Source organism: Amblyomma mixtum, chromosome 1, assembly GCF_055824585.1.
Source record: "Amblyomma mixtum isolate Tamu chromosome 1, ASM5582458v1, whole genome shotgun sequence".
In the NCBI taxonomy this organism is placed as follows: domain Eukaryota; kingdom Metazoa; phylum Arthropoda; class Arachnida; order Ixodida; family Ixodidae; genus Amblyomma; species Amblyomma mixtum.
Genome location: NC_143012.1, coordinates 302,393,855 through 302,421,829, shown reverse-complemented (window position 1 = coordinate 302,421,829; position 27,975 = coordinate 302,393,855). Strand labels below are relative to the sequence as shown.

General features: G+C 48.9%; 1 protein-coding gene and 1 non-coding gene across 3 annotated transcripts; one reads left to right on the top strand and one right to left on the bottom strand.

The window, feature by feature from the left end:
- Positions 1-45: 45 nt before the first annotated feature.
- Positions 46-16,496, bottom strand: LOC149372225 (uncharacterized). 2 transcript variants are annotated; one of them, XM_089566651.1, is made up of 3 exons: positions 16,214-16,496; positions 3,448-4,583; positions 46-1,621 (listed from the first exon to the last, which is right to left on the bottom strand). In XM_089566651.1, exons 1-3 carry the CDS (start codon positions 16,244-16,246, stop codon positions 1,336-1,338), a joined length of 1,455 nt encoding a protein of 484 aa, XP_089422777.1. In that variant the 5' UTR covers positions 16,247-16,496; the 3' UTR covers positions 46-1,335. The 2 variants fall into 2 exon arrangements, with proteins under 2 accessions (XP_089422777.1, XP_089422778.1); XM_089566652.1 differs by lacking the exon at positions 16,214-16,496 and adding an exon at positions 6,671-6,908.
- TRNAF-GAA (transfer RNA phenylalanine (anticodon GAA)) lies at positions 7,734-7,806 on the top strand. The gene has a single exon. It is a non-coding gene; the product is annotated as a tRNA-Phe (tRNA).
- Positions 16,497-27,975: the final 11,479 nt, after the last annotated feature.

Below are 27,975 nucleotides of genomic sequence, written 5' to 3'. Positions count from 1 at the left end.
CTGCTGCGAGTGGTCTCGTGCGAAACGTTAAGCAAGACAGAACGCTTTGACCAGCAACGTTTTTATAGTGCGAGAACAAGACAGCTGCCCCGTGACGTATCCAAGTCGGATACGTTCCCTAGCCTGATAAACTCTTACCATGCATTAACACAGGAATACTCTCGTCGTGGGCCTATAGTCTGACAAGTAGTCCAGCCTAACAGGTGAGCATGTATAACAAAAATAAAGCACATCAAGCCTCACACAAATCAGTCATAAAAACAAAGCCGCTTCGGCACGCACGACAGTGCGCAATCACACTCTTGGAATGTGGGAAGGCAACGCTCATCCCGTCGTGATCAGCCGTTAAAATGCTGTTAGCGTTCTTCGGTGCCACGCGTAGTGTCTCTGAGTGCCTTTTGAATAAAATGGTACGCCATCGACCCCAATGCAACGCCATTCTTCATTCGGCAGGGACTAGCATCTTGACAGTTAGCTTGCTTACGCAGCAAGCACCCAGATGCTGACGCGTTGTCACGATACAGCACGCAGGACTTCGCAACATTCACGATGAAGGTACCGCCACGAGTCCACGGCGCTCGGGAAACCCGCAGCAGAGTGACAGAGTGACAGAAACAACACTTGTCACGTACTTGAGACTTGTCTTGTTGAAGGTAGCCGCGACAGGGATAACCATCATGAACTGGGAGATAGTAGCTCTGCGGCACGAACAGCAAAAATCTGCTCTCCCACTGCAGACGTCACACACTGCCAAAGCACAGGCGCCAACCGCATCTCCAAAGCGATTCTCAATTACTACCGATATGATTAGATGCACGTCTCACTGCGGCCGGCATTTGGACGACGGACGTATACACACGGAAGAAAAACTGGTTGTGAAGACCTTGTCCGTTTACTCAGACCCTTTCTTCCGCGTAGCAACTACGATGCGCTGTAGGACGACCTAGCGTGACCACTCTATGGTGAAGACGTCAAGAACCCGTGTGAGGACATAGGGCTCCGGGATCCCGCAGTCGACTTCTCACTGAGACTCCGTCAGCTGCAACGACGCTTTCAATATCGAAGCATCCGCGAAACGGCAGAAGGTAATCGCATGACTCTTTCTTCTTCGACAGCAGTTCTGTATCGCAGAAACCGTGCTTTAGCTTCCATGGCTTCTCCTCTGAGTTTGTTACCGTACGGGTCGTTCGAGCGCCGTGACTTGATCGCGGTACCGCGCGCGAGAGCACTTCGCGCCTCGCAACGCCAGCGTCAGCTAGACACACACAATATGCGACTCTGGTTTCAGTCGCAGTGTCTTTGAAGCGCGAGCGGATGGGCCAGGTACGTATCTCTCTAGGCACTCGGCTCGAAGCCGTCCACGGGGTTCGTGTGGGCCTTGACGTAGTAGACGCTGCCGTTCCTGTTCTTGCGCGTGATGAACCGATGGTAGAGGTTCTTCCGCTTGACCAACAATATGGCCGACAGCAAGATGGCACTGATGCTGAGCGCCCCGACGACCAGCACGCCCGTGCGGAAGGTGCTACTCTGCTCGCGAGCCTCGCGCGAGTTCGGACAGTAGAACAGCTCGTCCGGCACCTCCAGCATGGACTTGTGCTCGAACTTCGCGGGGCTTCCGCACCTGCATCAAGGCAAAACCACAAAGGTGAACCAGTAGACGCGTAAGCTTGCGTGCAACAAGGTGGGCACAGTTTGCTGAAGGACACTGAGTACTCGAAAAAGAACAAGGACCGAAAACACACAAACGACAAGACAGCGGGTTCGATACCGGCCGCGGCGGCCATATTTCGATGGAGGCGAAACACACAAACGCTCAAGTGCTGTGCGATTAGGGTCCCTAGAAATAGGGGCCCTAGTGCGATGTCCGCGCACTTTAAAGGGAACGAAGACCCACGAAAACTTGTCATAATACTATGGCGGAATTGAAAAGATCATGCCTCAAACTGTAAGAATTCAGCACTGCAGTATCAATGAAACGAGGATTTATAATTTTAATTTGGCATTGAAAAGCGCATAAAAAGCCACCTTGAGGCGAAACCCGCCATTACCACAGTATTGTACCACGTGACCACATCTCGGTAAAATATGGCTTATTTTTTTTTAAGTGCCCATTTTTTTTTTTTTAGGTGTGTTCGTCATGTTTTATTGTAGTTTGCACTCCAGTGCGTCATTCGTCGACCATGCGCTTTTAACTTTTGCAACTAGATGGCGCCACAGTGTTTTAAATTTCTTGGATAGAACGGCAGTCACGGTCTATTAAAACTTTCATCGACGAGGCGTAAATCACTGTGCCATATAAAAGCTATGTGTATGGAAAGTGAAATGGACGCTACTTCATATAATAAATATATCTTATTACTGTCTGGCGGGTGAGATTTATATAAGTTTTCGTAACAGCGCTTTTGCCAACGTGCAATCGGCATCGCGCTCGCTGATCATGGTTTCCAGCATGGAGATACATGAAAACGGTCGCGTGCACAGATTTAAAAATTCTCAGCAAAAATTCTTTAGACAGCAAGCTTTCCGTTGGGCTGAAAAAAAAAAAAAGGTCTTTAAAATTCAGTGCTCTGTCCCTTTAAAGAACCCTAGGTTGTATAAATTATTCCGGGGCCTTCCATTACAGCGTCCCTCACAGTCCATGCGTGGTTTGGGAAGGTTAAACCCTACAGCAGGGCATGGGTACCACATGGCTCTGTATTCAAGGCTGACTCACTCTTTTTCGTCAGCCCCGCCGCGGTGGCTCAATGGTTACGGCGCTCGGCTGCTGACCCGAAAGACGCGGGTTCGATCTCGGCTGCGGCGGCTGAATTTCGATGAAGGCGAAAATCTAGGTGCCCGTGTGCTGTGCGATGTCAGTGCACGTTAAAGAACCACAGGTGGTAGAAATTTCCAGAGCCCTTCACTACGGCGTCCCTCATAGCCTGCGTCGCTTTGGGACTTTAAACCCCAATAAACTAATCTTTTTCGTCAGTTCCCACTACTCATTCTTGCTAACCTTCTGCGCCATATAGGTTTTACCATTAAACTTTATATGCGACGTTAGACTTTTTATTACTCAATACATGAGCGTAGTGACCGGGGCTAATTTATGAAAACGCCTCCATTCCTCCACCGAGCGATCGTTGCAACACATTTAACGTGTGATTTCAAATCATTTAACTGCAATGTGGTTATTTGTATGGTTTGTGGTGTATCACTTTACGCGTCTGTAGATGGAGCAATGAGGGACGTCGTACAGGAGGGCTCTGGATTAATTTCGACTACCTAGTGCGTTGACATATCGCGCAGCACATGGAGGTTTTTGCACTTATAATTCACCTCCAGAAAAAGTGTCCGTATGCAAAATGTGGTGTTTTTAGAGCAATATGCCAGAAATCATTCAGGCAGCGAGGCAACACTTTCAGACTGTACGTGCAAGATTTGGATTATCGACATCCTCTTCCTTACCTAAGGTTAGTAGTTAATTCGCGCTGAAGCGGCAGCTTTCGGATCCATGCGTTGTTGCAGTCGCAAGCCCAGGGATTGCCCTGGAGGTCTAGTATCTGAAATTGTTTCCACGGCGCAATGTCTTCGTCCAGGTACTTGATTTTGTTGTTTTGTAAGTACAGTTCACGTAGCGTCCAGTTGGCTGCCGTCTCAACGCGCCAGAAGATGCCGAATATGTCCAGGTCTATGCTCTCCAGCTTGGGATTGCTATCCAGGTAGAGTGCCCTCATCCTCTTCTGGTGCGCGAACGCGTCGCCTTCGACCGCCTCGAGCTCCCCCATGTTCTCGAGGTACAGTTCTTCAATGCTCTCCAGCCTCATGAAGGAGTTGTAACCCAGGGTTCGCACTGGGTTGTCCGACATGACTAGAACCTTGAGGACCGGCGCGCTGCGCAAGGCGGTGGCAGGAACCTGGTCGAACGAGTTTGCGGACAAGTCCAGATGGACCAGACGCGGCGCTCCGTGGAACACTCCGTCCGGCAGCGAGTGGGCGTCGATGTTCGACAGCTCCAGGCGCTCCAGCTTGGGGAGTTTGAACAGCGCCATCTCGAGGTATCGCAGCGGGTTGTAATTGAGATTCAGCTGCTCTAAAGACACGAGCGGTGTGAACAGTTGAGAGGGCGGGTGGATTAGCTTGTTCCGGCTTAGGTTCAGAACTCGGAGGTTGGTCAGGTTCTTGAAGACGTCTTCGTGAAGACTAGCGAGAGAGTTCTGGCTCAAGTCCAAGACCTGAAGCTGCGGGAAAACGGCGAACACTCCAGGCTCGACGATCGCGATGCGATTGTCATGGAGGAGGAGCACGGAGACGTTGGACGGTTCCAAGTGGGTCAGGTGGTCGATGAAGTTGTGGCTTAGGTCCATCTTGTAGACGTTCCGTGGCCAGTAGTTGCCCACGGGCACGATCCTGAACATCTTTCTCGAACAGTCGACTTGTACCGAGCTCTCCCTCTCCGGGGACTCTTTTGAATCGCAGCTAGCTTGCAATACGTTTGTGGTGGCTTGGCAAGACGCCGCCGCCATGGCGATTATCGAAGCGACTAGATAGCGGTGAGCCATCCCGACCTTTGCACCGGCTCCTCGATATCGGCTCTTGTTTTCCTGCAGAGATGGAAATCAACAAGAATCGATCGTTACAGACCTGACAATGAACATAGCTTTGCCTGCCCGATAATTGCGCTGCAGCGTCCTGCAAGTACGGGACCAGTGGTAGGTGCTGTCATATGACCGATACTGGGGTTGTGCCTTAAACATGTTAGGCTGCCCAATGAGAATGACAGTAAAAGTATTCTCCCCACAATCAAAATAATTAGCTTACCTTGTCACTATATGTGCACTGACAAAACGGCTTGTTCGGCTGTAACGCACTTCGCTTATGCAGTTGGGTTGAACAAAAGCCCTTGTTTTCATTTCATTTTTCTTTTTTTTTGCGATAAGAACAGCAAACGCCTCAGTGCTGTGTACACGTAGCAGCACGTGCTCTAAAAGAGCTCACAATTTTTGTATTATATCGGCTTATTTCCTTCGAAAAGGACTCAAAACAAGTTAATTTTCCTACACTTGTCTTTTCAAAACAAGAAATCTCAAGCATATTTGCAGCTGCTATTGCGGCTATTATTGCCTTATCGACCGTTGTCCCCAATAAAATTTACAGGGTGCTGCAACCTATGATGTTCTGCAATTTTTAAAATAAGGCTTTTTGAATCAGAAGAGCGCTTTTTTTTTGGCATAGCACTGTCAGCAGCGCAGCATATCAGAATACAGCTAAGATCTAATAGCTAGTAGGCTGGTTAGCCAATACTGAATAGTTAACTTTCCAACTATTACTGTTAGTCTCTTAATTTATTGTGAACCATATAGACCACCCTAAATAATATCGATATCAGTTTTTAGAATTTCAGAAACGGTTCCCCACGGCGCTGCCAATAAATGCCGGCTATTTCGAGAAGTTGCGTGCACTGGAGAGGTTGCTTTGCCTGCAAGCTTCTCGAAAGGAAAGGTATTTTGGCGCGATGTAGCCAAAATTTGTTGCGCCACAGCGTCGAGGCAAACCGCGTTTTTGAGATTCTAAAAACTGATAAGGATATTACTTATGGTGGGCAACGCGCCTCTCAGTAAGTAAGGAGACTAACAGTAATAGTTAAGAAGTTAACTTCTCAGTATTAGTTAACCACCCTGCAAGTTAGCACGTCTTGGCTGTATTCTCATGTACTACACCTCTGAGAATGCTATCCGAAAAAGCACTCTTCAAACTCAATGCCTATTGTAAAAATTGCAGAACATTTTAGGTGAAATACAATAAAACGTCTGTACACAGTAACTTTTCTGAGCAACTTTTAAATGGGCTCGTAAACATTTTATACACTGCACAATAAAGTTCCGTTAGATGAAAACCACGATATTATAGACAAAGTATCATGAATGGAGCGCAAATAGTGGAATTTAGTTATCGGCATTCCGTGTATTGCGCCCAAACGTTTGCAAGCCTGACCCACGGACGACTATACAATTAACAGGCTGAATGCGGGGCCGTAGATTACCGCGGCGCGAGAAATGCTTTCTAAAAGGAATAATTTCAGTCAAGATGCGGTCGACCATCGACAAAGCGCTGTCTCATGGTCCGTTACTACACGCCGATTGCTATTGTCACTGAAATCTCCTACAGATGCATGCTTTCGGGCGGCAACAATGTTGACAAAGGATAAAAGAAAAGCTCTCAGGTCACCGCAACTGTCAGCAAAATACCAGTGAGTCAGCGAAAGACTGCGGCTGTTGCGTGCGAGGTCGCTTTTATGTCGAGAACTCTGCGCAGTAAACGACGACCCACTTATTCTTTAGTATCCTCGACAAAACGAACCGAGCGTCGAATCACCGCAGCCTAAATCGCTTCTCCGCCGGCATAAGCGGCCACAAAACTCAAAAGTCGCCAAGTTCGAACATAAAAGGTTCGAACGAACTTGCGCAACAGCGCGCAAAGTACATTAACCGCTCAAAGCGTATTAGATCAATCGATCTATCCAACTCGCTGGGTACCTTCGGCCGCTCCCCAAGAACAATTCGAATCTCAGCGTGGACATTATCCCACTACGCGAACAAAGACCGTCCGCCTTTTAAAAAACAGCCAGGTGGTCGTTCCTGCGGTAGTACGTGAGTGGAAATAAAAAAAAATACTGGAGGAAACATCTTGCCTCGAGAATGGACGGGTGGTGCTTTCAGCAGGCGGTCGCAAGAGCAGCTTATCTGGGCCACGATCGTAGCGGGCGCTGGGAGAAAGGCGACGGGGGAAGAGTGCGCGCCTGCTCGCGAGGGCGGAACAAGGGCTTCTCGCGCGCCGGACAGGTCTCCATGGCTTCCAGATAAGCGCTAATCAGGCGGCCTCCGACACGTCGTTTACACGGAGCGCGAGGAAATATACGGCGCCGCGGCTGCTGCGGTCGCTCGAGTTGGTGCGTACAACAGCGGCCCCTCGCAGACGCTCAGCAAGGTACACGTGCTGCGGCGCGTGTGAAGTCAGTACACATAATCCCTGCTGTTCCCTCTGCGGCACCCCGGGATACAACACCAGGGACGAGAATTACGGTAACCGAGCGAACGCACGGCTTGTGGCGCAAACGCGGAACGCATGCATGCAGCGAGCGTGTCTGATGCGTACACGTGTATTCTGCGTGCCTTAGCAGAACCGTGCAGCTCTAACCAGGCACCTGACTAACAAGCAGCGGTTGCCATCTAATCAGGGGCCCAATTCATACAGCCACTCCCACTTGTGCAGGCGCTTTCGAGCTGGCCACTCGCGAAGGCAACAAAGTTGGCGAGTACACGACCGAGACTTGCGTCCCGGTCACGAGTTGCTATTATATAAGCGCGACCGCCTGTATGAATTCAGAACCAAATTCGCTAGCTTCGACAGCGCTGCACGGATTTAGTGTGACAGGGTGCTCGCACTGTATGCACAGCCAGCGAGTCACCCCCACTGCGCATGAAAACCGTCGCGTTTCCGGTTATTTTGTTTCCATCGTTCACGGTCCTGCAGAGCACTCGTGTCCCTGGGATTGCAGACACGCGGAGGCTCATTGTTCCCGCCCGGCAGCATGACAGCTGCCCGCCGAGCATAATGCCGTTGCATCTGCGTCGCCAGCGGGGATAACATGCGCGGTTTGGGGCCGTTGTAAACGGGTATGGCGCGGTACGTTTCCCCAAGGAGACCACTTTCGTAATGCCTTCCTTCAAGGTGAGGTCTATCGGTTCCGACCTGCCGAAATAGCTCAGTTGGGAGAGCGTTAGACTGAAGATCTAAAGGTCCCTGGTTCGATCCCGGGTTTCGGCACAGCGGGCATATTTTTCTTTTTCTTCTCCTAACTTTGGCTGTTCAGTAGACGAAGACAGCGCAAAGGCATATGCAGGGGTCGGTCACGTGATCGCTGTGAGCGGGTGTACGCTTCGTTATCGGGGGACGCCGCAGATACATCTTTCGTTGTAATAAAGCTCGGCCGCCATTACGCTGCCGATAGGACAGCTTAGTTTGGTTTCCGGTGCGTTAACGAGTTTAACACCTCGGAACCTGGCATCTGTAGAACGGCATTTGAGACGGTGTTATTTTTGGCTCCGGTACGGCAACCATCTAAACAGTTTGGAATTTGGCATCCACCACAGCGACTTCTAAGGAGGAGTCGATTGGTTTTTGTTATGTTTTTAACTCTAACGGTTTAGGGCTTGGCGTCGTCGTGCTGGCATCGTTGCGGGAATACGTGGCGTGCGGCGTCGGAAGCCAAACCGAACAGCTGCGCTCGGTATGCGTGGCTCTATCTCGATGGCACGAAATGCGCAGCAGTCTAGGCCACCGCCCAGCGCAGCAAGCTCAGCTGCGCGAACGCTACTCTGCTCAGGTGTCTTCTGTGTGTCAATAGTCAACAACCCTGTGCGAACGCAGCTGGCGTCGACTTCGTGCCGTGTTGCGCAGTTGGTATGGCTCCCCGCCGTTCGAGAGACCTGAAGAGACAGGGCAGCAGTCCTCAGTGCTCTCTTTATTCCTCACAAAACAGCCACTATGTCTGCACTGTCCTGCACTCCAGACATTATTACGCAAAGGAAGTAGGCTGCCCTCTTGCGCACTCCCTCTTATAAAAGGGAGTAGGCTGCACAGCACGATTCACTTGTGCAGGCCAATTCTGGTTTTGATCGCGCAAGTCGTACACGACATAACGTCATCGACAACGTTCCCATGTCAGTTACAACAGATTCGATGTGTGACGTAATTTTCTCATCAGCTCCTTACAACCGGAGAAGCTTTATTCTATAATCAAAACTAAGTGTGATAGGCTAGTCCGCTCCTTGCCGCCTTTTCCATGTGACCTGTTATACCAAGGTTAGAGTCATGTTGCCTTCTAACGTCTTCGTTACGTAAGCGTCCTCTATGCGCTGTTTGTAACGCAGCCAGCAAGACTATCCACACTCCAAACAGAAAGGAGTAAAAAAGGGAGTAAGCTGTCCTCTAGTGCAGACCCTTTTAGAAGAAAGTGTGCAGCTTACACCCTTTTTACTTCCATATAGGTGTATCTGTGTTTAGAGTGCACGTTACCAGGTTTCCGCCACAAAACGTTGTGGAAATCCGTACCCCGCGTCGGACAAAAAAAAAAAGAAAAGGCACTCAGACGAAGCTTGACGACGCCCTTGGCTTCTACGCACTTTACTCCGTGCCGATTCATGCCACCGAAACTGGAACGAGCAAGGGCTGCGCTCGAAGACACATTCGACCGGGTTGCGTGCGCGAAAACCGTGTCACCGAGATGCTGCCAGGCCCGTTCGCGTATAATTAGAGCCGTGGCCACCTTGCGGAGGTGCGACTGAGCGTGGGCCGCCTGATCCAGATCCTCGATCGAACGGACGCCGAGACTTATCGAGCGAGGTGACGCAAGAAGCCCGGGAGGTCCAGTCGCGGTGGCCACTGGGCATTACAAACGACCCGCGTTTTCATCGCGCCGTCCACGGGCTGGAGATTCGTCGTCGCCTCCTCGGCCTCCTCGCGAGGCCGGACACAATCGGGTCGCCTGTGTGAGATACGACACGAGTGCACGTGTCGCTACGAAGGATCGCGGACACTGTGTAATTCGACCACGCCGCCGCAGTGGCACGCGGCGTTTCCTTTTCGTTACACGTGTGGAGGGAGGAGAGGAGGTAGGCGGCTGCATCCTCTCCCCTGGGTGAGAAAATTTCCTCGGGGAAACCACATGAGCGCCTGCAGGTTTCGACGAAGGAATTCAAGAAATGGGTTCTCTATATAACGGCCGGTCTCCCGAAACTGCCCTCTTCAATAAAGTTGCCCAAAAATAACCGGTTCTTTCTTTCTTTCTTTCTTTCTTTCTTTCTTTCTTTCTTTCTTTCTTTCTTTCTTTCTTTCTTTCTTTCTTTCTTTCTTTCTTTCTTTCTTTCTTTCTTTCTTTCTTTCTCTTTCTTTTTCGTTTCCCCCTTGTCTTTATTTAGTTATTCGCTCTTTCGTTCTCCCCCTTCTCTTTATTTAGTTATTCGCTCTCTCGTTTTCCCCCTTCCCTTTATTTAATTATTCGCTCTTTTCATCTCGTTTTCAAACAAGACAAGTGTCAGCGAAGCTCACAACCCGCTAGAGCTATTTGTTAACCTCGAGTCCTAGTCAGTAGTCAGAACGACAGTGTCAGGACCACTCTACACGTTGGACTTGTTGTGCTCGGGAGAAATCTACGCTGGAAGCATTGGACAAACCTCTCGAGGCTGCAAGAAGTGCTCCCGTGTGGCGGCAGTTAAGTTGTAATTTTGCATTTTATTGCAGTGTAATTTCAGGCGGCCGCAACTTTGCAGCTTTGCGATAAGAGATCGCCAAGCACGCGATAGCGCTCGAGTTGCTGAGGAGCGCTTCAAGACGATCGCATGAAACATACCCAAAGTCAAGTTATAACTGTCATACACATACATCCGCACCGTTATTTTTACTCGCGAACAATAATAAGAGTATATATTTTTTCTTATTTTGTTTCTTGAACCTCGTGGTGCATCGCGCGTAATTACTGCTCTTTAGAGAAGGAGGATCAATGTTCTAGCTTATTACTAACGTCACTTTTATCCTACTGGTGTAAAAAAAAAGAGAGCCATCTTAGCTACCGCCAAAGAACGTTTCGACGTAGAGTGGGACCGTGCGGTGGTCCAGGGACCCAAGGGGGTCTAAACACACTTGTCGTAATAAAGTTTCGCTCTCTCTCTCTTCGCTATCACTACACCGGAACAAAATCTTCGTTATATCCGGATATCTACTTAATGATGCCAGCGTATACAGCGCAGGAAGTCAAATCGTTTGACACCAGTTCGAATGTCATACGTCAATTAGTTTGGTCATAATGGACGTTTGAAGTTTAAAGAAGTCGCGGTTCGGGGAACCAAAAGTCATCAGTGCGAATACCTATGATATGCTACCTTTGATCCCACTGGTAATCTTATGCTCCGTAACGCGCTGAATCGTTTGATACCACTCCGAACATTCTATGCCAATTAGGTGGTCCACAATCTGTGTACCAATGGTACCACCCACTGGTCCCACTTGAATGGCGTTATGTTTCATACTAACGCGACCTTGGGTAATGAGTACTTGGGTCCTGGACGAGGGCTCCGTCCATCATGGACTGCTATAACTAACCCTAAAAACGTGTTTCTACCACCACCACTATAGTTTCCCTCCTGAGACTACGCTGACCTTAATCTAAGAGCTGACATGTTGACACGTATGTGCAAAGCATCCATGAATGGCGATGCGTTTGAAGGGCAGGGTATATTGTGCCTGACCACGCTGCAAATTTACTAGGTAACATACTGCAAAACCAAATTTTAAATGCGAACCTTTGAGTACCTCCATTTCAACAAAAATTCGGAGCGCAAATAGAGTTATTTTCGTTATTTCGGGAAATTACTCTGATGGACTTCAAATAAAGAGCGTAGAAGGCGGGAGCATTCGAGGAATGTGGCCGTTTACGACAGCTTGCAGTTGGGCAATCGGTGGCAACACAAAACGACAGGAACGCCGGACCTTTAAGCTATGACTACAGATTGTAATCAAACTCTTTATGAACTATCTAACAAAATTTTTATAAGAGTGGCAGGAAAGAAATTACACGCGCCGTTTATATCGGGGCGCTGGGTCAATGCTTTTAACCAGTTTCGTCTGCTTTCAACAGGCTCGAAGGGAAAACAAAAACAGTAAAAAGAGAACGAGAGTGATATAGACAAACAAGTAAAATAAAATTCCGTAATGGACTCCATGGTGAGATTTTCTGTCTCCTATAATTTCCGTTGTTGAGCGAGGCAATTAACCTACGGTCCCTGACAGGAGAGCCGTGTATGTACTCAGCGTCGCTGTGAAAGGTATAATGAATCAACACAGACGGCCCCAAAGTAAGAATTCAACGTCATGACGGGGCCACACAGAGCTTTTCCTGGCCTTCTGCAGCTCGATGATTTAACAGCGTCAGATGCCACAAATATTCTAGCGAAGCGAATTAACTCGTGCGCCCGCAGATCCCAGCTCTAATGAACGCCAGTGCTGTTTTGCCCGACACGTTTCAATTGTTTCATGTGCATTAAACTGTTTTCCGAAGCTAAACGTAGAAAGCCTGTTTTCTTTGTGTTTGTTTGTTTCTTTAAGAATTATGGACATAGCAGCGCTTGTTCATAAGCCGGGCGTTCCGCTTATTCAGTCGCCCGCGAATTGTTTCTAAAATTACACCGAGATGCCATCCATTTTTACCGCGAGCAGTTGCCGCGTTCCAGTTACAGCCAGTGTCGCATTCGCGAACACACGCGCGCAAAAATGAAAACTGGAATCCTCAACTTTGATCCGCTCAGAACGGAGCTGTGTAATGCCTGACTACACTTCTACGTCGCGCGTCCTGTTTGTGCGAACAAGAGCGAGCGAGAGCGTTGAGCCCCACACGCAAAAAAAACAACAAAAAAAGAAACCCACACATGCTGCCTCTCACGTCACATGGAGCGGCCTCATATATCTGCAGCTGCGTGTCGTGTTTGAGCTGCTGCTGATGCAAACGAGAAGGCAGCGATCGCCTCGCGTCTCGCACTTTCAAACTGCCTACTTATTTAGCTGGCGAGGGGAAAACTGGCGATGCGATCATTCACCCACCCCGAGAGTACCGGGAAACGTTTGACCAGGTTCGTGTTAGTCCGAAAACGTGTACCTAGTTGTGAGAACATGACTCTCATCGGGCAAGCCTACGTAAAATGCAGTGTCTTTGTTTGTTTTTACACGCGCCTTATACCGAGCATTTACTCGCCTGCACTGAAATCTGCTCACAGTGAGGAGCATCGCGGCGCAGCAGCATTATAGAATTAATTCGAATCCACCTTTTTCGGTCAAACGTGGATTCCCGTCTTTTCCCGCGGTGGATAAAGCTCGCTTTTCTGGAAAGTCGCATGGACAAAGGCACCTGTTTTTATTCACGAGCAAATATGAAGAAACTTGAAGTAGCTGGCGAAGGTTGGTCAATCTTTAGAAACTTGATCTTACCTATGAGTGACGCCAAAACATGATTTTGTAATAAAGGTAATCATCACGTCTAACGAAGTTTTTTCAGTCAAAAACCCTGCCAGTCACCTAATTGCCTGGACACTGTAGTTTCCTATAGTAACAGTGTATATAGCCTTTACCAAACAGAACCGCGACAGCTTGCGATATTGACAAGTTGCAGGGTAGGACAAAATCGTAATCTGTAACTTTCCAGCATGGATTCGTTTTCATTTCAGCAAACCGGGGTTTCACTTTTGTTGTTTATGCTCACAAAGGCAGCTCTCGCAGATTAAACTCGCTGGCTGCAGCAGAATGAAGCGGTTCCGATAGTAGAAACTACAAAGGTTACAGAAATCATGGATGCTGAAATCTCCTAAACTAGGCTTAAGCTCGGTGAAACACCCCTTGTTACTCGCATGTGGTAAGTCATGCACTCTAAAAAGCACGTACCGCATTGATGCGAGTTTAAGTAGCCTCTCGTTTCCTAACCGCCGACTAGCGAACTAGAACGTGAGCTTGTGTCGAAGCGTGCTTAGATTCAGGACATGTATTCTTTGTATTTATCATTTTGGAAACACAGTAGTCATATGTAGGGGGGGGGGGGGGGGACGCGGAAATGAGGGTGTCAGGGGCCAACCATAACTGGTGTCGTGTTTTAATTTGCGCTAATGCGGCACCTCCGTTGGTCGTGCCACGCCCCTAGCGGACGGGGGCTCAGTTCGCCGCGACCGCGCACGTCGCTTCGCGCTTCCAGTCCGGCCACAGTCCTTTGTTTCGTCGCGCTGAAAACTGAAAAACGAATACAATTCCGTGTCAAGGTGCCCCACGTGACACGCTCTATTTCGCGACCGAATGAGCCGACCCCGCCTGTCACTGAGCGCCTCTTTATTCGTATTTTTTTTCTTTATCCATCCCCACTTCAACAAAGCTCGTTTCCACTCCAACAAAGCGACGCTACCTCCGCGAGGACGCAGCTGCCGTCGCGAGCGCCCTCTGTTCACCAACGAACAATACTCTCGTCCCAGTGAAATAAAGCCGACCCGCAGCTGCTCATGCGGCGAGAGCATGTGACGCACACGCATGTGATATAACACGCACGCGCGGTACGGGCGCTGGTGAAAGAAGAAAAAAAAAAGGGAAAAAGAACCAGAATAATAGGCCGGCGACAATTTTGACAAAAATAAGCCTACATAGGTGTGACACACAAAGCGTTCACGGAGCTAGTTCGCGTCTTCCGAACGAGTCAGGGATGTATAAGGTCCGGCAGGTGCGTCGTAGGTCGCCCCCTTCGAAAGAAATGTCAGTGTGGAAAAGTGCGCTTCCTCGGCGAAGGTCTAGAACACCACGCACAGGACTGACCGCGCTTCGCGCGAACCTATATAGTTGTAGAATAAGCGCACCCAAGCACTGACTTGAGCTGTGATTAAAGCTCGAACTCTGCAAATCGGACTGCACTTAAATAGACGTAATCCTCTGAGAACTTATCCGTCATTTTACATCTATAACAATCACGCGACGCGCGAATGCTCTCTAACTCTAGTTATATTTCGGTGTTTGCACCACGCCTGATCACTGAAAAATTGTAGCGAACCGTTTTTCCTTTCTTGATGTTGCCACACAGTGAGCTGCCTTATATTTTTCTTCATTTACAGCTGAGGTGTTTGAAATACCGCCTCGATACTAAACAAAACATCGATGTCTCCACAGCAAACAATTATAATAGCAAAAAACAATGGCGGCTTATTGCCCGAATCAACTCGCATACCGCCATATTTATGATGCTCCAAGCTATACGGATGTCTTGGAAAGTTAATATGTTACAAATACTGTGCTCCCTCCCACTGCTGCGCTTTTGAGCGTGTAGGAAATTGTTCTTTCGTCACGGATGAACGGACCTAAGTCAGTTTCTCGCCTAAATCCTTGCAGACAGAGTTCCGGGGCCCACACATATATTGTGTCCTTCTCTCGCACATATACCGTGTCCTTCCCTCGTACATGCGAGGCCGCTTCTTCTCGAAGCCTTATACTTTTGCAACCCCTTCGTTATTTACCCGCCGTATCAGCCGAGTACGTTTCGGCAGCAATCAGCCATGCGTGCGTGCCAGCGTGAGGTCAGAGCCGCATATTGCCGAGTAAGCGTCTTCTATACGGACCAACAGCTGCAACGCTAACAGCCGCGTGGTCCAGGATTTTTCCTCGATATCCCCGTACTGCACACACACTGGTTATTTATCTTCCGACCGGGCCGCCCGGCTGGCACGCGGTATTACAGCCAATGGCGTTATCACGCACAACCGCAATCTCCGTGCGCGGGCTTTCTCAAGGACGACATATAGTGCACAGTAGTGGGCGACCTACGCCCCTGGCGCGTGTACACTAAAAGGCGTAGGAAAAGCCGTGTCCATATAAAAAGGCGCGCATAAATAGGTGGGCATGTACTGTACATGCGTGCTCGCTTTAGCTGCCAAGGAAGAAGGGGGGGGGGGGGGGGGGGGGGGGGTGCGCGATGTCTGGAACGCTCGCGGCCTTGTTTCCTCGATGCCCGAGCATGCGTCACACGAATGGCGCACCGTTAAAAATGTCACGCTGACGTGCAGGATTGGCAGTTAAATCCTAGAACACGTGAGAAGGAAACGCGCTATATAGATTAGCGCGCTATATCTACGCAAGTCCCTTCATATACAAAGCCGAGCCACTCGGATGGATCATTTGGTTGGGGCTGAGTACGTCTCATAATTTTCTTGCGTTTCCTAAGACTCAGGCCTTCGGGTCCATATGAACTGTCGACTAGAAAATAAAATGGTAGAGCCGAAGGCCTGATCGCTGCGAACTCCGTAAACTATAGCAAAACATCTACAAACGAATAGGAACCACAATCAGTGAAAAGGCGCTTCAAAACGACCCTAGACACGAGTTTCGAGAACAGCTAGACACACATCAAACTTTTGAGCGCGCGAAAGGATACTTCGCGTTGAACTTTTGACGCGGGCCTGTATACTGTTTACCGACAGAGTTCGTCGACCTCAATGTAAAAAGTCAACGCGACCGTGCAGTGTCTTTCGCTAAGCACACCCTCTACCGCTGTGTCAACCGAACGACCACGCCGGCACGGCGCGCAGCACACATACGCACTCTCCCTCGCGTGGCAACAGCGAACGATTCGACGATACCTCTTTCCATAAACCAAGAACCTCACCTGGACACGTGTATCTCGACGACCCGAAACCATAGCCGGCGCGTACAAGTCCACAGTCAGTCGATTCTTCTTCAGCGTCGAAGAGGTAACGCGACTCGACGCCGCTTCGTCGTCTCCATAGCTTCGTTCACCAGGGAGCAGCAGAAGCGGCGGCGGCTTCGCCAAGCTGCCGAGCGGCGCGGCGTATTCGCTCACAGAGCGCGACCAAGGCTGCCGTCGCAGCAGCGGCGACGCGGCTGCCGCCTCGCACCTGTGGAGCAGGAAGTGCCTGAGTGCGCGTGAGTCGGCGAGTCTTTGTGCGTGCGAGTGTGCGTGCAGCGACCTTGCTGGCTGGCTCGGCGTAAAAAAAAAAAGTACTAAAATAAAGCAGAAAGAAAAACTCCGCACGACGCAGCCATTGGAGAGGGCGCGTCTGGCGGGAAAGGGAACCGTGCCGCTCTCCCCGCGTACCGCACGCAGCTCTAGGCCTAACGGTGCAGACCGCGTACGTAGCTCGTCTGCTTCTTTTAATTCTTTTTCTCAACCACTTTGTCGCCCGTCAACTGCGGGTGGTTCGTATGGCAGAGACGTCCGTGAGCACCTCTTTTGTTATTTGATAACCGCCTTCGTTATTAGCCTTCCTCTAGCCAGGAACCAGTTACTATGTGCCTTTTGTTTTTCCTTTCTGCGCGACGTTTCGAGCGCGCTACGCAGCGACCGCGCTTGTGCGGTTTTCAAAAGCGCTTTTGAGGAGAGGAGGAAGAGAGGGCTGACCACGTGCTCCTAAGACTACAGCGCCATTAAGTCCAAAGTGGGCGGGGTAGTGGCCGCATCGGCTGCAGTTTCGTCGGAACTGACATCCCGCGGTTCTCTTAGCCGCTCTCATGCGTATTACATTTAGCTCAGCACTCAGGCGTTCAGAACGGTCGGCCTTGTCACAGCAGGGGCCGTTATGAGTGCGCGGACCCCTGCTTCGCGGTGTAATTGCGTAACGTCGTTTCTCGGAAACCTTCTTGCTCGTATGATTGCTGGTTGTATTTTTGGGTCTGAGCGCTGGTTTATAAAAGGCAGCTGAACGATCATGCGGACATCTCAAATTGCTGGGTACGCTGTCTGGTCGAACATTCGCTTCGCTCCTCTTTGTGTTTCGAGAAGAGGAGCTGCTGTAAGCACAACTCTCGGCCTCTGACCACGCGTTCGGCGAGTCTTAACTCAGGCCTCAGACGACTTACACGTCGATGCAATAAGCTGTACTTTGCATCCTTCTTCTTTCCTCCTTTCTTTTCCCCCATCCATTGTATTCTCTAGAAAAACAAAGAGTAAATCACGCCGAAGAGGGGACATCCCACGATAGAATTTCTGCAAACAGTTTCGTCACAATGACGGTTTGGTAAACTTACAGGACCATCTTCGGGAGTTGGAGGTGGGGGGCTGCAGTACTGAAGCGAACTGCGACCCTTCTTCTATTTGTTTGCGGATTAAACTAATTGGGAAATGAGGCAGTCGACGAACATATACCTGCGCGCTGTGATTTTTCAGGTTGCTGCGGTATGGAAGCGAACAATCAGTTTGCGCGCAAGAACAAATTTTGTTGTAGTTCCTACCTTGAAATTGACAGTGCGTTTTCGTATTATTCGCCCACAGAAAGACAAATAGAAAGATGATCCTTAATACTAATGGCGGTATCATTGGTTCAATGCTCCTAACCTATTCTCTTTCACATTGCTGATATCTGTACAGTCTTTGTCAAAAGTAACCAGACTGCACGCTTTTCTTCTCAGTCATATATTAAAGCTATTATGCCAGCCCTCAAGCTCTAAATCTCCGTATGGCAAGAAGAACCCCTGTTCTCACCTTCAAATAACTTTTTGATCTTCAGGGAAGCCGTGAGGGCTCTGTTATACGAATGAGAAGCAAACCATGCAGCCTGGTTACTTTTGACAAAGACTGTACATACTCACATTCCTTCATGCCCCTTGCATAGTACTGATGAAACAGCGGTCTCGAGGTGTCATCTTACAGACGGAATGAAAACCTACAGGAGGCTGTCGTGCCCTGCGATGACAATTGCGTGCAGCGGCTATAACCCGACCAGGAAGGAGGCCACGTCCAACTGCGCTGCTCTGCGTGGCAGCCATCCGCGTCTTCCTCGTCTCAGAGGAAGCGCGCGGGCGGAGGAGGGGGGGAAGGAGACTTTAGTGTGCGGAGTCTGTTCGCTCCATTTAACGTGTAGCGTGGAGACGTCAACCGTTGCAAGGTTGCCCGATTTTCACGCCACTTAGTTGCGCCTCGGAGGAAGGGCAACTCCATGACTCACCGTGCACTGTTGCTGGAAAAGAGCTGTGGTGAGACGGATGTCCTGAATAATAACATTTTGGACTTCCCACTACTGTGATGCAGCGAACAGCCTACGCAACGCATTGCAAGTACTGGACGCGCTACAGCCAGTTCTTCAAGCTCTACATTAGAAGACACCATGGCTCCCCCGGAACTATCTTTTCCAAAGAAAGTCAAGCAAGCTCTTATTTTTCAGTGGCATGCCCGCGGGCTCCAGTCCCGGATTTCAGACACAACCGCTTCCCATTCTGGTGATCTGTGAACCGAATCTGCCCAACATTTTACGATTATCCCCGCCCTTTCACAGAGGCCAAGATCCTCGGTCCGTGGCCACATCAGCCGACTACCATCAAGGCTCACAAGGCACTGTTTTGTCTTTTCCGAGAGACTGCCTTGCTTGCTAGATTGTGACTTTGTCTCTCATTCCTTCTCTCTTCCCCTTTTATCCCCTCATTCCCTTCCCCAGTACAGGGTAGCCAACCGGAAACCTTTCTGGTTAACATCCCTGCCGTTCCCCCTCTTTTTATCTCTCTCTCTTTTGTCATACCTTTACCGCATACTGCTATCGTTGCCACTATACTGCACAGGCCTTACAGCTACATTCACGGGTACCGCTCGCATGCACAATAGGATGTTTTACCTTGCCGGTATACCTCACTGCCACTGCTGCCACGGAGCCTGTGAAAGAAACTGTGCATGCGCATGGTGAACGTGAGCCCGACGGCAGCGCTAACGATATCGGTAGAAGTACACATTAACTCTGCGCTGAAACTCCCTTTGGCCTAGTCGTAGCAACGCCTTGACGCGATACCAGACGCTGTGCTGTGCGAAAAACCTTCCAAAGTGCGCTTTGGCTTTTTTGTTGTAGGCTACAGGTAAGCCGTAAACTGAACCGAATGAAAAACATGGATACACGCATCGCACAGCGAAGCAGCGTCTGCAAAAACCTCTCTCCAGAGCCCATCCGTCAACAGTTCTGCAGTATAACGGATGCGTGCGATTCTCCTTGGTGTACACACCCCTTTACAACGCGGCTTGCAACATTGCGTTGATGTTCATGTTCAGGCGCGCGCGTGTATGTATGCGCATCTGTCTGCACGCACGTAATAAAAGAGTAGGAGTGCTCTATATTCTTACACAACAGGTAACGGTGCGCCTTCCCTGTGCAAAATTAAGCGAGCGTCCATGAAGTGTGTGGGCAGCTGTACACGCACAGATTGATAGGAATGGCGCCAGTGAATGCGGTCTGCAAAGAAAACCATGCCAGAGCGCCCATCTGTAGATATAACGCCCAAAGGAAATAGCAATACAGATGCAAGTAATTTATTCCAGTATATATGGAGACCACTTGTTGGCGAACGCTGCACGCAGCTGGCTATAGAGCCGCAAAGAACGGCGTACGCGAGGAATGCACGTCCTGCGAACAGTAAACTATCGAGACGCGGTGAATGAAAGCCTCCTTGACAAATGCCCCGGCCGCGAGAAATAGCAATGACAGTGAATCTAATCATTTTCGTCCACTTCCTGCGACGACAAACAAAAAAGACAAAATAAAATGCGCTCATGGTGCGGACGCCAATGCTATAACAAGAATCAATCAATCAATCGATCTATCAGACAATCAATCGATCAGTCAATTAATCGATCAGTCAGTCAATCAATCAATAAGAAAGGAATTCTAGATCAATAGCTCAACAGTTTTTGCGCAATTTACCGCTTACAACGTGCGTATCGAAATAATATGCAATAAATAAGCACTTCATAGCGAAACGAACCCTGATATAACCATTTATTTCTATATACTGTCGAAAATAACCGACCAAAATCACAGGGCGTTTACCACTGTGTAATTCGAGACTCATTGACAGCTGTTGAGGTATTTTCATTTCGCGAAATTTGAGGCGAAGAATTTGAGAGCGACATGCATATACGTAGCACCTATAGACCACCCTTTTTATTTTTCGGACATACTCGCTCATTAATTATCACTTCTCTTAAGTCATTAAGGAAGCCTTGTGATCTGAGAAGTGGCAGATATGTTCAGTTTGTTGGATCAATGTCTGACTCAGAAAGACGAAGACTATGCATGTGTCATGTGTTTCGGGAGGTCGTCACAGCCGGGAGGAGCTATGAGGGAGGGGAACTAGGCTGTCCCACGTGACGTCATTGGATTCTGACCACTCGGCGCGGTGCGTTGCCATGACGCGTTCCAATGACGTAATGAATGATGCCAGAGCTACCCTCCTCTTCAACCTTAATTCCATGCGGTTACCGTGGTTGCTGTGGTTACCACACTCTGGTTACAGCGGCTGCTGCTGCTGCTGCTGCTACTACTACTACTACTACTACTGCTACTGCTACTACTACCACTAACGCACTACCAATACTACTACTACTTATACTACTATACCGACACTTAAACTAAAGATTAGGACAAACAGCTATCGGTGCAAAAGCCAGGGTTTCGAACAACTGCCTGAAAACCCCGATTTTACCTGCTTTTGAGCTCTGGAAATACCACCAGACTTTTACCCCCGCGTTCTGGGAGAAATAAAACCTGAAAAAAAAAAAGGACTCCATAACTAGGGGTTGGACTTTTCGGTTTCAACCGAAAAAAAAAAAGCAATAAAAGCACGCCGAATTTAGCTTTTGAAATTCGGTTTTAACCGAAAAAGGTCAGTATTCTGCATGCAAGCTGGCTGTTGAGTACGAGTTACATTAACACCTCTTTTTGGGCTAGCTGGTACAGCCTTTGTCAGAAGTTTAGAGCCCCGGGGGGTTTGCTTCTGGGCCACACTGCTTTGCTCGCAATGCGCGCTCAGCGCCCCAAATCTCCTGACGTTGAGAAGATTTTTTCGTCCTGCTCCCTCCGATGCGTAAGACTTCCATGAGTGCTACAGGAGCGCCACAATAGTGCTTTGAAGCAAACCCCCTGGGCTCTAAACTTTTGACAAAGGCTGTACATACTTGAATTAGAGAAAAACTAGCGCCACACCATGCACACCACAAGAAAAGAACGAGGACGCGACACAAGCGCTTGTGTCTCGTCCTCGTTCTTTTCCTGTGGTGTGCATGGTGTGGCGCTAGTTTTTTCTCTAATTCAAGTTCGAGTTACACTTAGTCAGAGTTGGAAATCAACTAAGCAGAGAAGCCAGGGGCGTGACGAGACGGTGGCTTTGTTGGATAAGGCGCGCAGTTGTGTAATTTCAGGCATTTTTGTTGCGAAAGCAACACTACGCGAGTCGCCGAGCCATTTCGCGGAGCTGACGAAAGGCCATACTGCGCTTGCGTGAGCAGCAGTGACGTCACACGGCGCACAGCTGGCGCGCCGCCGCCGCGCTCGCCAGTTGCGCATGCGCAGTAGCGGCGCATAGCTAGCGTGCCGGGGCCGCCGCCGCTCTCCATCGCCTCTCTCTCTCTCCTCGTTGCTTTCTCAATCCTCCGGGTTTAACCAGAACTAAACCACTGCCAATTTATTCCACTTGTCTACACTCCTCTGCAGACCGGAAAGCACCACCTCGCTGCCGCATGCTAGCCAAGCATTGTTTGACCGCTATCATTCTTATAGGGCAGTTAGTCGGTAGCTTTATCAAGTGCAAGCAGGACGCTGACTCGAAATCGCACATGGTCGTCATGAAAAGTATCATGTTTAGGCTACCGCGACGATTGAGCCGCAGTTCCATCGCTGCCATCAACATGCAGACCACGTGGTGCCCCGCCCTCTCACTCAGCCAAGCGTGACAACCCAAAGAAGACTTGTCAGCCTGGTTCCTAGAAGTAAATTCCTCTTGCGCTCTTGACTGCCGGTGGTCTCATTCAGCTTGCGTTACTTTTTTATTTGAGAGAGCAGTTCCTTCTACAAGCGCACCTCCAAGTGCGAAATAATTGTTAAATTAAGTTAACTGCTGGAAAAAAGTGTTCACGCCAACAAAAATGCCCAGATATACTTCGAGTGACTTTTGACCACACAGAATTGCAGCATTAAATCACCGAAAAAAAGTTTGGTTTATGGTTTATGAAGTTAAATGTCCCAAAGCGAATCGGACTATGAGGGACGCCATAGTGAAGGGCTCTGAAAATTCCGACCACCTGGGGTTCTTTAACGTGCACTGACATCGCGCACTACACGGGCCTCTAGAATTTCGCCTTCATCGAAATTCGGGATCGAATCCGGGATCCGAAAGGCGGCCGGGATCGAATCCGCGCCTTTCGGGTCAGCAGCCGTGCGCCATAACCACTCAGTCACCGCGGCGGATACCGAAAAAAAAGTTATGCATTCGCAGGAAATAACATTCGCCGAAAAAAAAAAACGATACGCATTCTGAAATAAACACTGGAAAAAGTCCACCGAATTTTTCAACAGTAAAAACCGAAAAGTCCAACTCCTATAGCATATATATGACTACTGTGCCCAAATAAAAAAGAGGTGGTAGTCCACATTCTTGTCTTTCCTGTCTTGTGCCTACACTCCAGCCGATAAAAGCGCCTTTCCAAGGCGCAGTTCGAAACCACTCTCAGTGGAGTGCTCAGAGCTGATACTTCCGCTTCGGAGAGGAACTATTACTAGAGCGTGGGGTTTCACTGCTGTTGGAGAAGACGTCTCCTTATCTGCCCATCCGAGGAGCCGTAGTCGGCAATGTTTCGCCGGCGACCTCTTGCTGGATATCAACCAGTCGACGAAATCGTGACCGGAACGACTGAACTAGGGCCACAAGCCGAAGGACCACACTAAACCCCCTTTTTCCGCTCCTAAAGTTGTAACGCGCGGCGCCGTCCAAAAGGCGCACTAAAAACAAAAACATTCGAGGCGACCAACCTCAACTGCAAGTGACGGCAAACAGTACGAAGAGAGCAATCGTATTTTTCCTGACCGGCTTGTATAAAAGGTGTTTCACCTAAGACTTTACATATTTAAAATCAAATAGGCTTTTTGAGTTAGCAGAGCGCTTTTTTGGGCATAGTATTGTCAGCGGTGTAGCACATCAGAATGCAGCTAAGACGTGCTATAGCTAGCAGGATGGTTAATAGTACCGCCTAGTTAACTCTTTAATCATTATTATTAGGCTCCTTGATATGGAAAAGCATGTAGCCCACCGTAATTAATATCCATATCAGTTCTTAGAAATCCGAAAACGCGGTTACTCTCGGCGCTGTGGCCGAACAGATTCTGGCTACATAGCACCTAAATGCATGCGCTTTAGAGAAGCTTGCAAGCAAAGCAACCTCTCCAGTGCACGTAACTCGTCGAAATAGCCAAACTTTGTTGCGCCACCGCTCCGAGGGTAACTATGTTTTCGAAATTCTAAAAGCTGATATGGATATTAATTACGGTAATGGTTAAAAAGTTAACTATTCAATATTAGTTGACAAGCCTGCTAGTTAGCACGTCTTATCTTCATTCTGATGTACTACATCGCTGACAATTATTAGGATCGGGTGAGCGTGGTCGGGCCGGAGAAGGGACGAGGAAGGCGGGAGACGGGGTTACGAGGATAAAACAAGGAAGGAAGAACTTTATGCAGGAATATTTACATTATTTACAAAAAGGATAACTGAGAGGGATTCTCAGTGAAAGAGAACGTCTGCAGGAGTCAACAGGAGTGCACTGCAGTCCCAAAACAACACCTCGTTAAATATCCTTCGTATTCCCCAGATCCCTGACTGGGGAATAAACTTCGAAGGATGACGTCCAATCAGACAGACCGTTGTGGATACTGTTGATACCACCCATGGCAAGGGCGGTGCTGGCTGTCCCGCTCCCTCGCAGCTTGGTCGATGGGAAAGGGTTTTGTGTTCTCTGGGAAATGAAACACTGCTGTCTTTCACTCAGCACACCACCACTCTGTTCGTTGACCCGAGGGTCGACTCGGCCACGGAACGCCGCCATCGTCGCCGCATCTTCGGCCTTCGGCGATCTTTGACCTTCGCCGCTGCAACCATGGTCCTACGGTCCTGGAAGTTCGCTGCCTTAATCCACTTAGGCAGGAGGGGAGGCATCACAGGCGCTACAGCACCCCTCTTTGACCTTCGCCGCTGCCACCATAGTCCCGCTGCTTCTGCCGCTGCTGCCGTCTTTGCCAGCCCCCGCCGCATCTTCGGCCTTCGCCGGTCAGGGTCCGCTGCCTTAATCCACTTAGGCAGGAGGGGACCGCGAGCTGCCTTAATCCACCCAGGCAAGAGGGGGGGGGGGGGGGGGGGGCACCCCAAACCCAACACAATGCTATGCAGAGAAAAGCGCTGTTCTAAATAAAAAAGCCCATTTTTTAAAAATTGTGTAAAGTCTTAGGTGAAACACCCTGTATAGACATTTCCATCGGGCAAGGGAGATGTCGAAACGCATCCTGTCCGGGCTGTAGTAAACAGGTTCTGCTTCCACCGCTCTAGCAACAGGGCATGCATCCCAGCGAGCAACATTGAAACACCCATTGAGCTTTCATTGGAAAAGTCAGTACATTGTTAGGCTTCTGGCATGCTACCCTGAAAAGCTAGGACCCCACGAAAATACACCGTGCATATGAGACCGCGTGCATTGGAAGCAGGGGATCAGTTCGGCGACGATACTGCAGATGATGACTGCATAGCGCAAAAACTAACACACATGAAATAAGAGCTACCCTCATAGGGTTGTGTCGCGAAAGGCTGACAAGCACTTCGGCGAAGAACTGTCGTTTAAAAGTTTCACGTAGCTTGGCTATAGTCGGATACAACTTAAGTCTGCAGTGAAGCTCCGCCCACATTCAGCCTCCGCGCACAAAATTCCTCCACGACGAAAAAGTAGTGCACTGCTTAAACGTTTCGTGTTATGTAAACAAGAAGCTTACCACAAGAAAAAAACTATGAGCTCTAGAATTTTGATGCGTGGATTGCTTGATATAATAAAAAATTAAAAAGCTGATTTCGTTTACAGTAGCGATTGGCCAGCGGAGTAATACAAAACGCCGCGGACCGCGGCCCAGTGTTAGCAACTGCTGTTTTTTTAAGTTGTATCCTACTATAGCATACATTTCATTACTGAGAAAACAGGACGTCTAAGATGAGCGAGGGCCGAAAGCGTGAAGGCGTGTCCTATTTGTCCGGTTTACAAAAAGAGAGGACATTCAAAAGCGACGAACCGAAAAAGTGTGCATTGTGAGAGCTGCCTCCATCGATGGATGGATAGGAGCGCCCCCTTTGAAACGGGGTGGTGGCAATTGCCATCATGCTCATCTTTTCTTTCTTTATTATTTTTTTGTTTACTGTGTTGGCAATTCTCATTAAGATTCGCCATCACCTTTACCTACGGTTTCCTACAATTCTAACCTTATGCCACATCTCTGCTTTTCAGCCACCAATCCTCCAATCGCTTCTTGCTGACTTCCACTGCAGATTTATTTACATGACCATTGTTATCTTTAAACCCTAGGGCCTCAGAAAGAGTGACTGCGCCTGCATCGACATCCGGATGGATACCATCACGTTTGATTATGAGGTGTTCAATTGTTTCCACAGATCTACCACACACTGCACATGTGTCATCTTCTTCGTTAAATTTGTTTTTGTAGCTGCGCGTTCTAAGACACCCTCATCTAGCTTCAAAAAGTAAGGCACTGCCTCTTCAGTTATCATAGAAAAATTCTTTCCTAATCTGCCTTTTCCAGTATCGATATAGTTCTACACTATGTTTCGTTTCCATTGAATTCATCCAATTTTTAACTTCCGCGTTTTTAACCTGTCGTTTAATGCTCTTTCTTTCTCCGTCCTCATGACCTGCATACTTACTGGTTAGTTTTCTAGTTCTTTTCCGCCACTGTGAGTCAACGCTCTTTCTGTATAAATATTTAAATACCTTAGCTGCCCACCTGTTATCGTCCAATTTCCTCAGGCGTTCTTCATATAGTATTTTACTCTTAGCTTCCCGTGCTTCGAACGATGCCCAGCCCATATCCCCTTGTACTGCCTCGTTTGTGGTTTTGCCGTGGGTCGGGACGCACCAACACCTGCCACCACGCGCCAAACAGCGATAATTCGCACTGCAGTTGCGCTTCCACACTATGTGCAGGGGAATTTGCACGTGGTGCGTCCCCCACCCCCTCCCGATTTGCAAAGTATGGAGGTGACACTTAAGTGGCCATCGGTGACCACTGCATGGCTACAGCCATTCTGAAGACGCCTGTGTTGGCTGACACTTTTCTTCCCGCTTGTTGGATAGCTCAACACGTTGCTTGCACATAGTACTTTGCAAGAACCGCTCCTTACTCCAAGGAAGAGTGGCAGCGGCCTGGCGTGATGGCGCTGATATGTGTTATCCAGACTGCCACGATTTCACCAGCGATTGCCAACCCAGCGACTGCACTCGCTGGAAACTGATTAGCAGAGCCGACACGGCCACCTTCGGCACTTGCGTAAGTCCAACAACTTCTTGAGTAATGGACGGCGTGAACAGTGGATGGCAACGAATGGGTACAGTATTCAGCATAAAGCTCTTAAATACAAAAAAAAAAGTTCGATGAAGAGCGTTCTTAGATACTACAGGGTGTTTCATCGAAGGCTGCTGGTAGGATTTAAAAGAAATTTGTTATTTTTTTCTTTTCAGTTAAAAGGACGTTTTCAGGGCAGTTCTGTCACCGAACATCAGAAAACGGCTAAGACGTGTTAGATGAAAACTGGTTAACTAAAATGTAATAGTCAACATGCTCAGTTGTTGATGTTAACGCCTTATTCTAACCAGTAACAACCATATCGTTGTTTTTTTCATTCTCAAAAATGCCATTCTCGTCGGCAGTGCACAGCAAGGAAGATTGGACCTGCGCACCCGAAAATCTGAAACCGCGTTCGTGCATGGCCCGAATTCGTCGCTCTGCAGCGCCCACCAGAATTGCATTCGGAAATATGAAAAGTGGTACGACTATTACTAATGGCGAGCTGCAATTTGCCCGCCAGAATGATCACGAATTATGTGTTTAAGTTGTTAATAATGCTCAACGTCCCAATGCGACTCAGGCTATGAAGGACGCCGTAGTGAAGGGCTCCGAATAATTTAGACCACCTGGGGTTCTTTAACGTGCACTGGCGTCGCACAGTGCATGAGTCTCTGGCATGAGAAAAAAAGGAGAGAGGAGGAGAAGATGGGAGATGACGGGTCGCTTGTGGGTCCGCCTCGGCTGCGGGAAGTGGATGGTTCGAAACCCATCGAAGCCCGCCACTGTAACTCATAGCAGAGTATCTTTGCAGTCCAGGACAATTTCGGACTCACGGACCTCCGGCTGTTTCACTTCGCAAGAAAAAACAACAACATATATGTGAAAATTTCTTCGCTGTAAAACCTCAGCTAAAAATAAACAATCGCTTTAAAAATTCGTAACAGTCCTGCGATTTTTTTACTAGATTGTCGGCACAAGATAAATAGCTTGCAGGAGCCAGGCATGCGAACAGCACAAAAAAAAAAATGAAGGGAAGACTTAAGCTCC

Bases quoted from the DNA above. Each gene is read 5' to 3' on its own strand.
- LOC149372225 (XM_089566651.1), bottom strand. From the start codon at position 16,246: ATGGTTTCGGGTCGTCGAGATACACGTGTCCAG. The intron at 4,584-16,213 runs GTGAGGTTCTTG...CCATCTCTGCAG, and splicing joins GTCGAGATACACGTGTCCAG to GAAAACAAGAGCCGATATCG. The intron at 1,622-3,447 runs GTAAGGAAGAGG...GCCTTGATGCAG, and splicing joins GAATTAACTACTAACCTTAG to GTGCGGAAGCCCCGCGAAGT.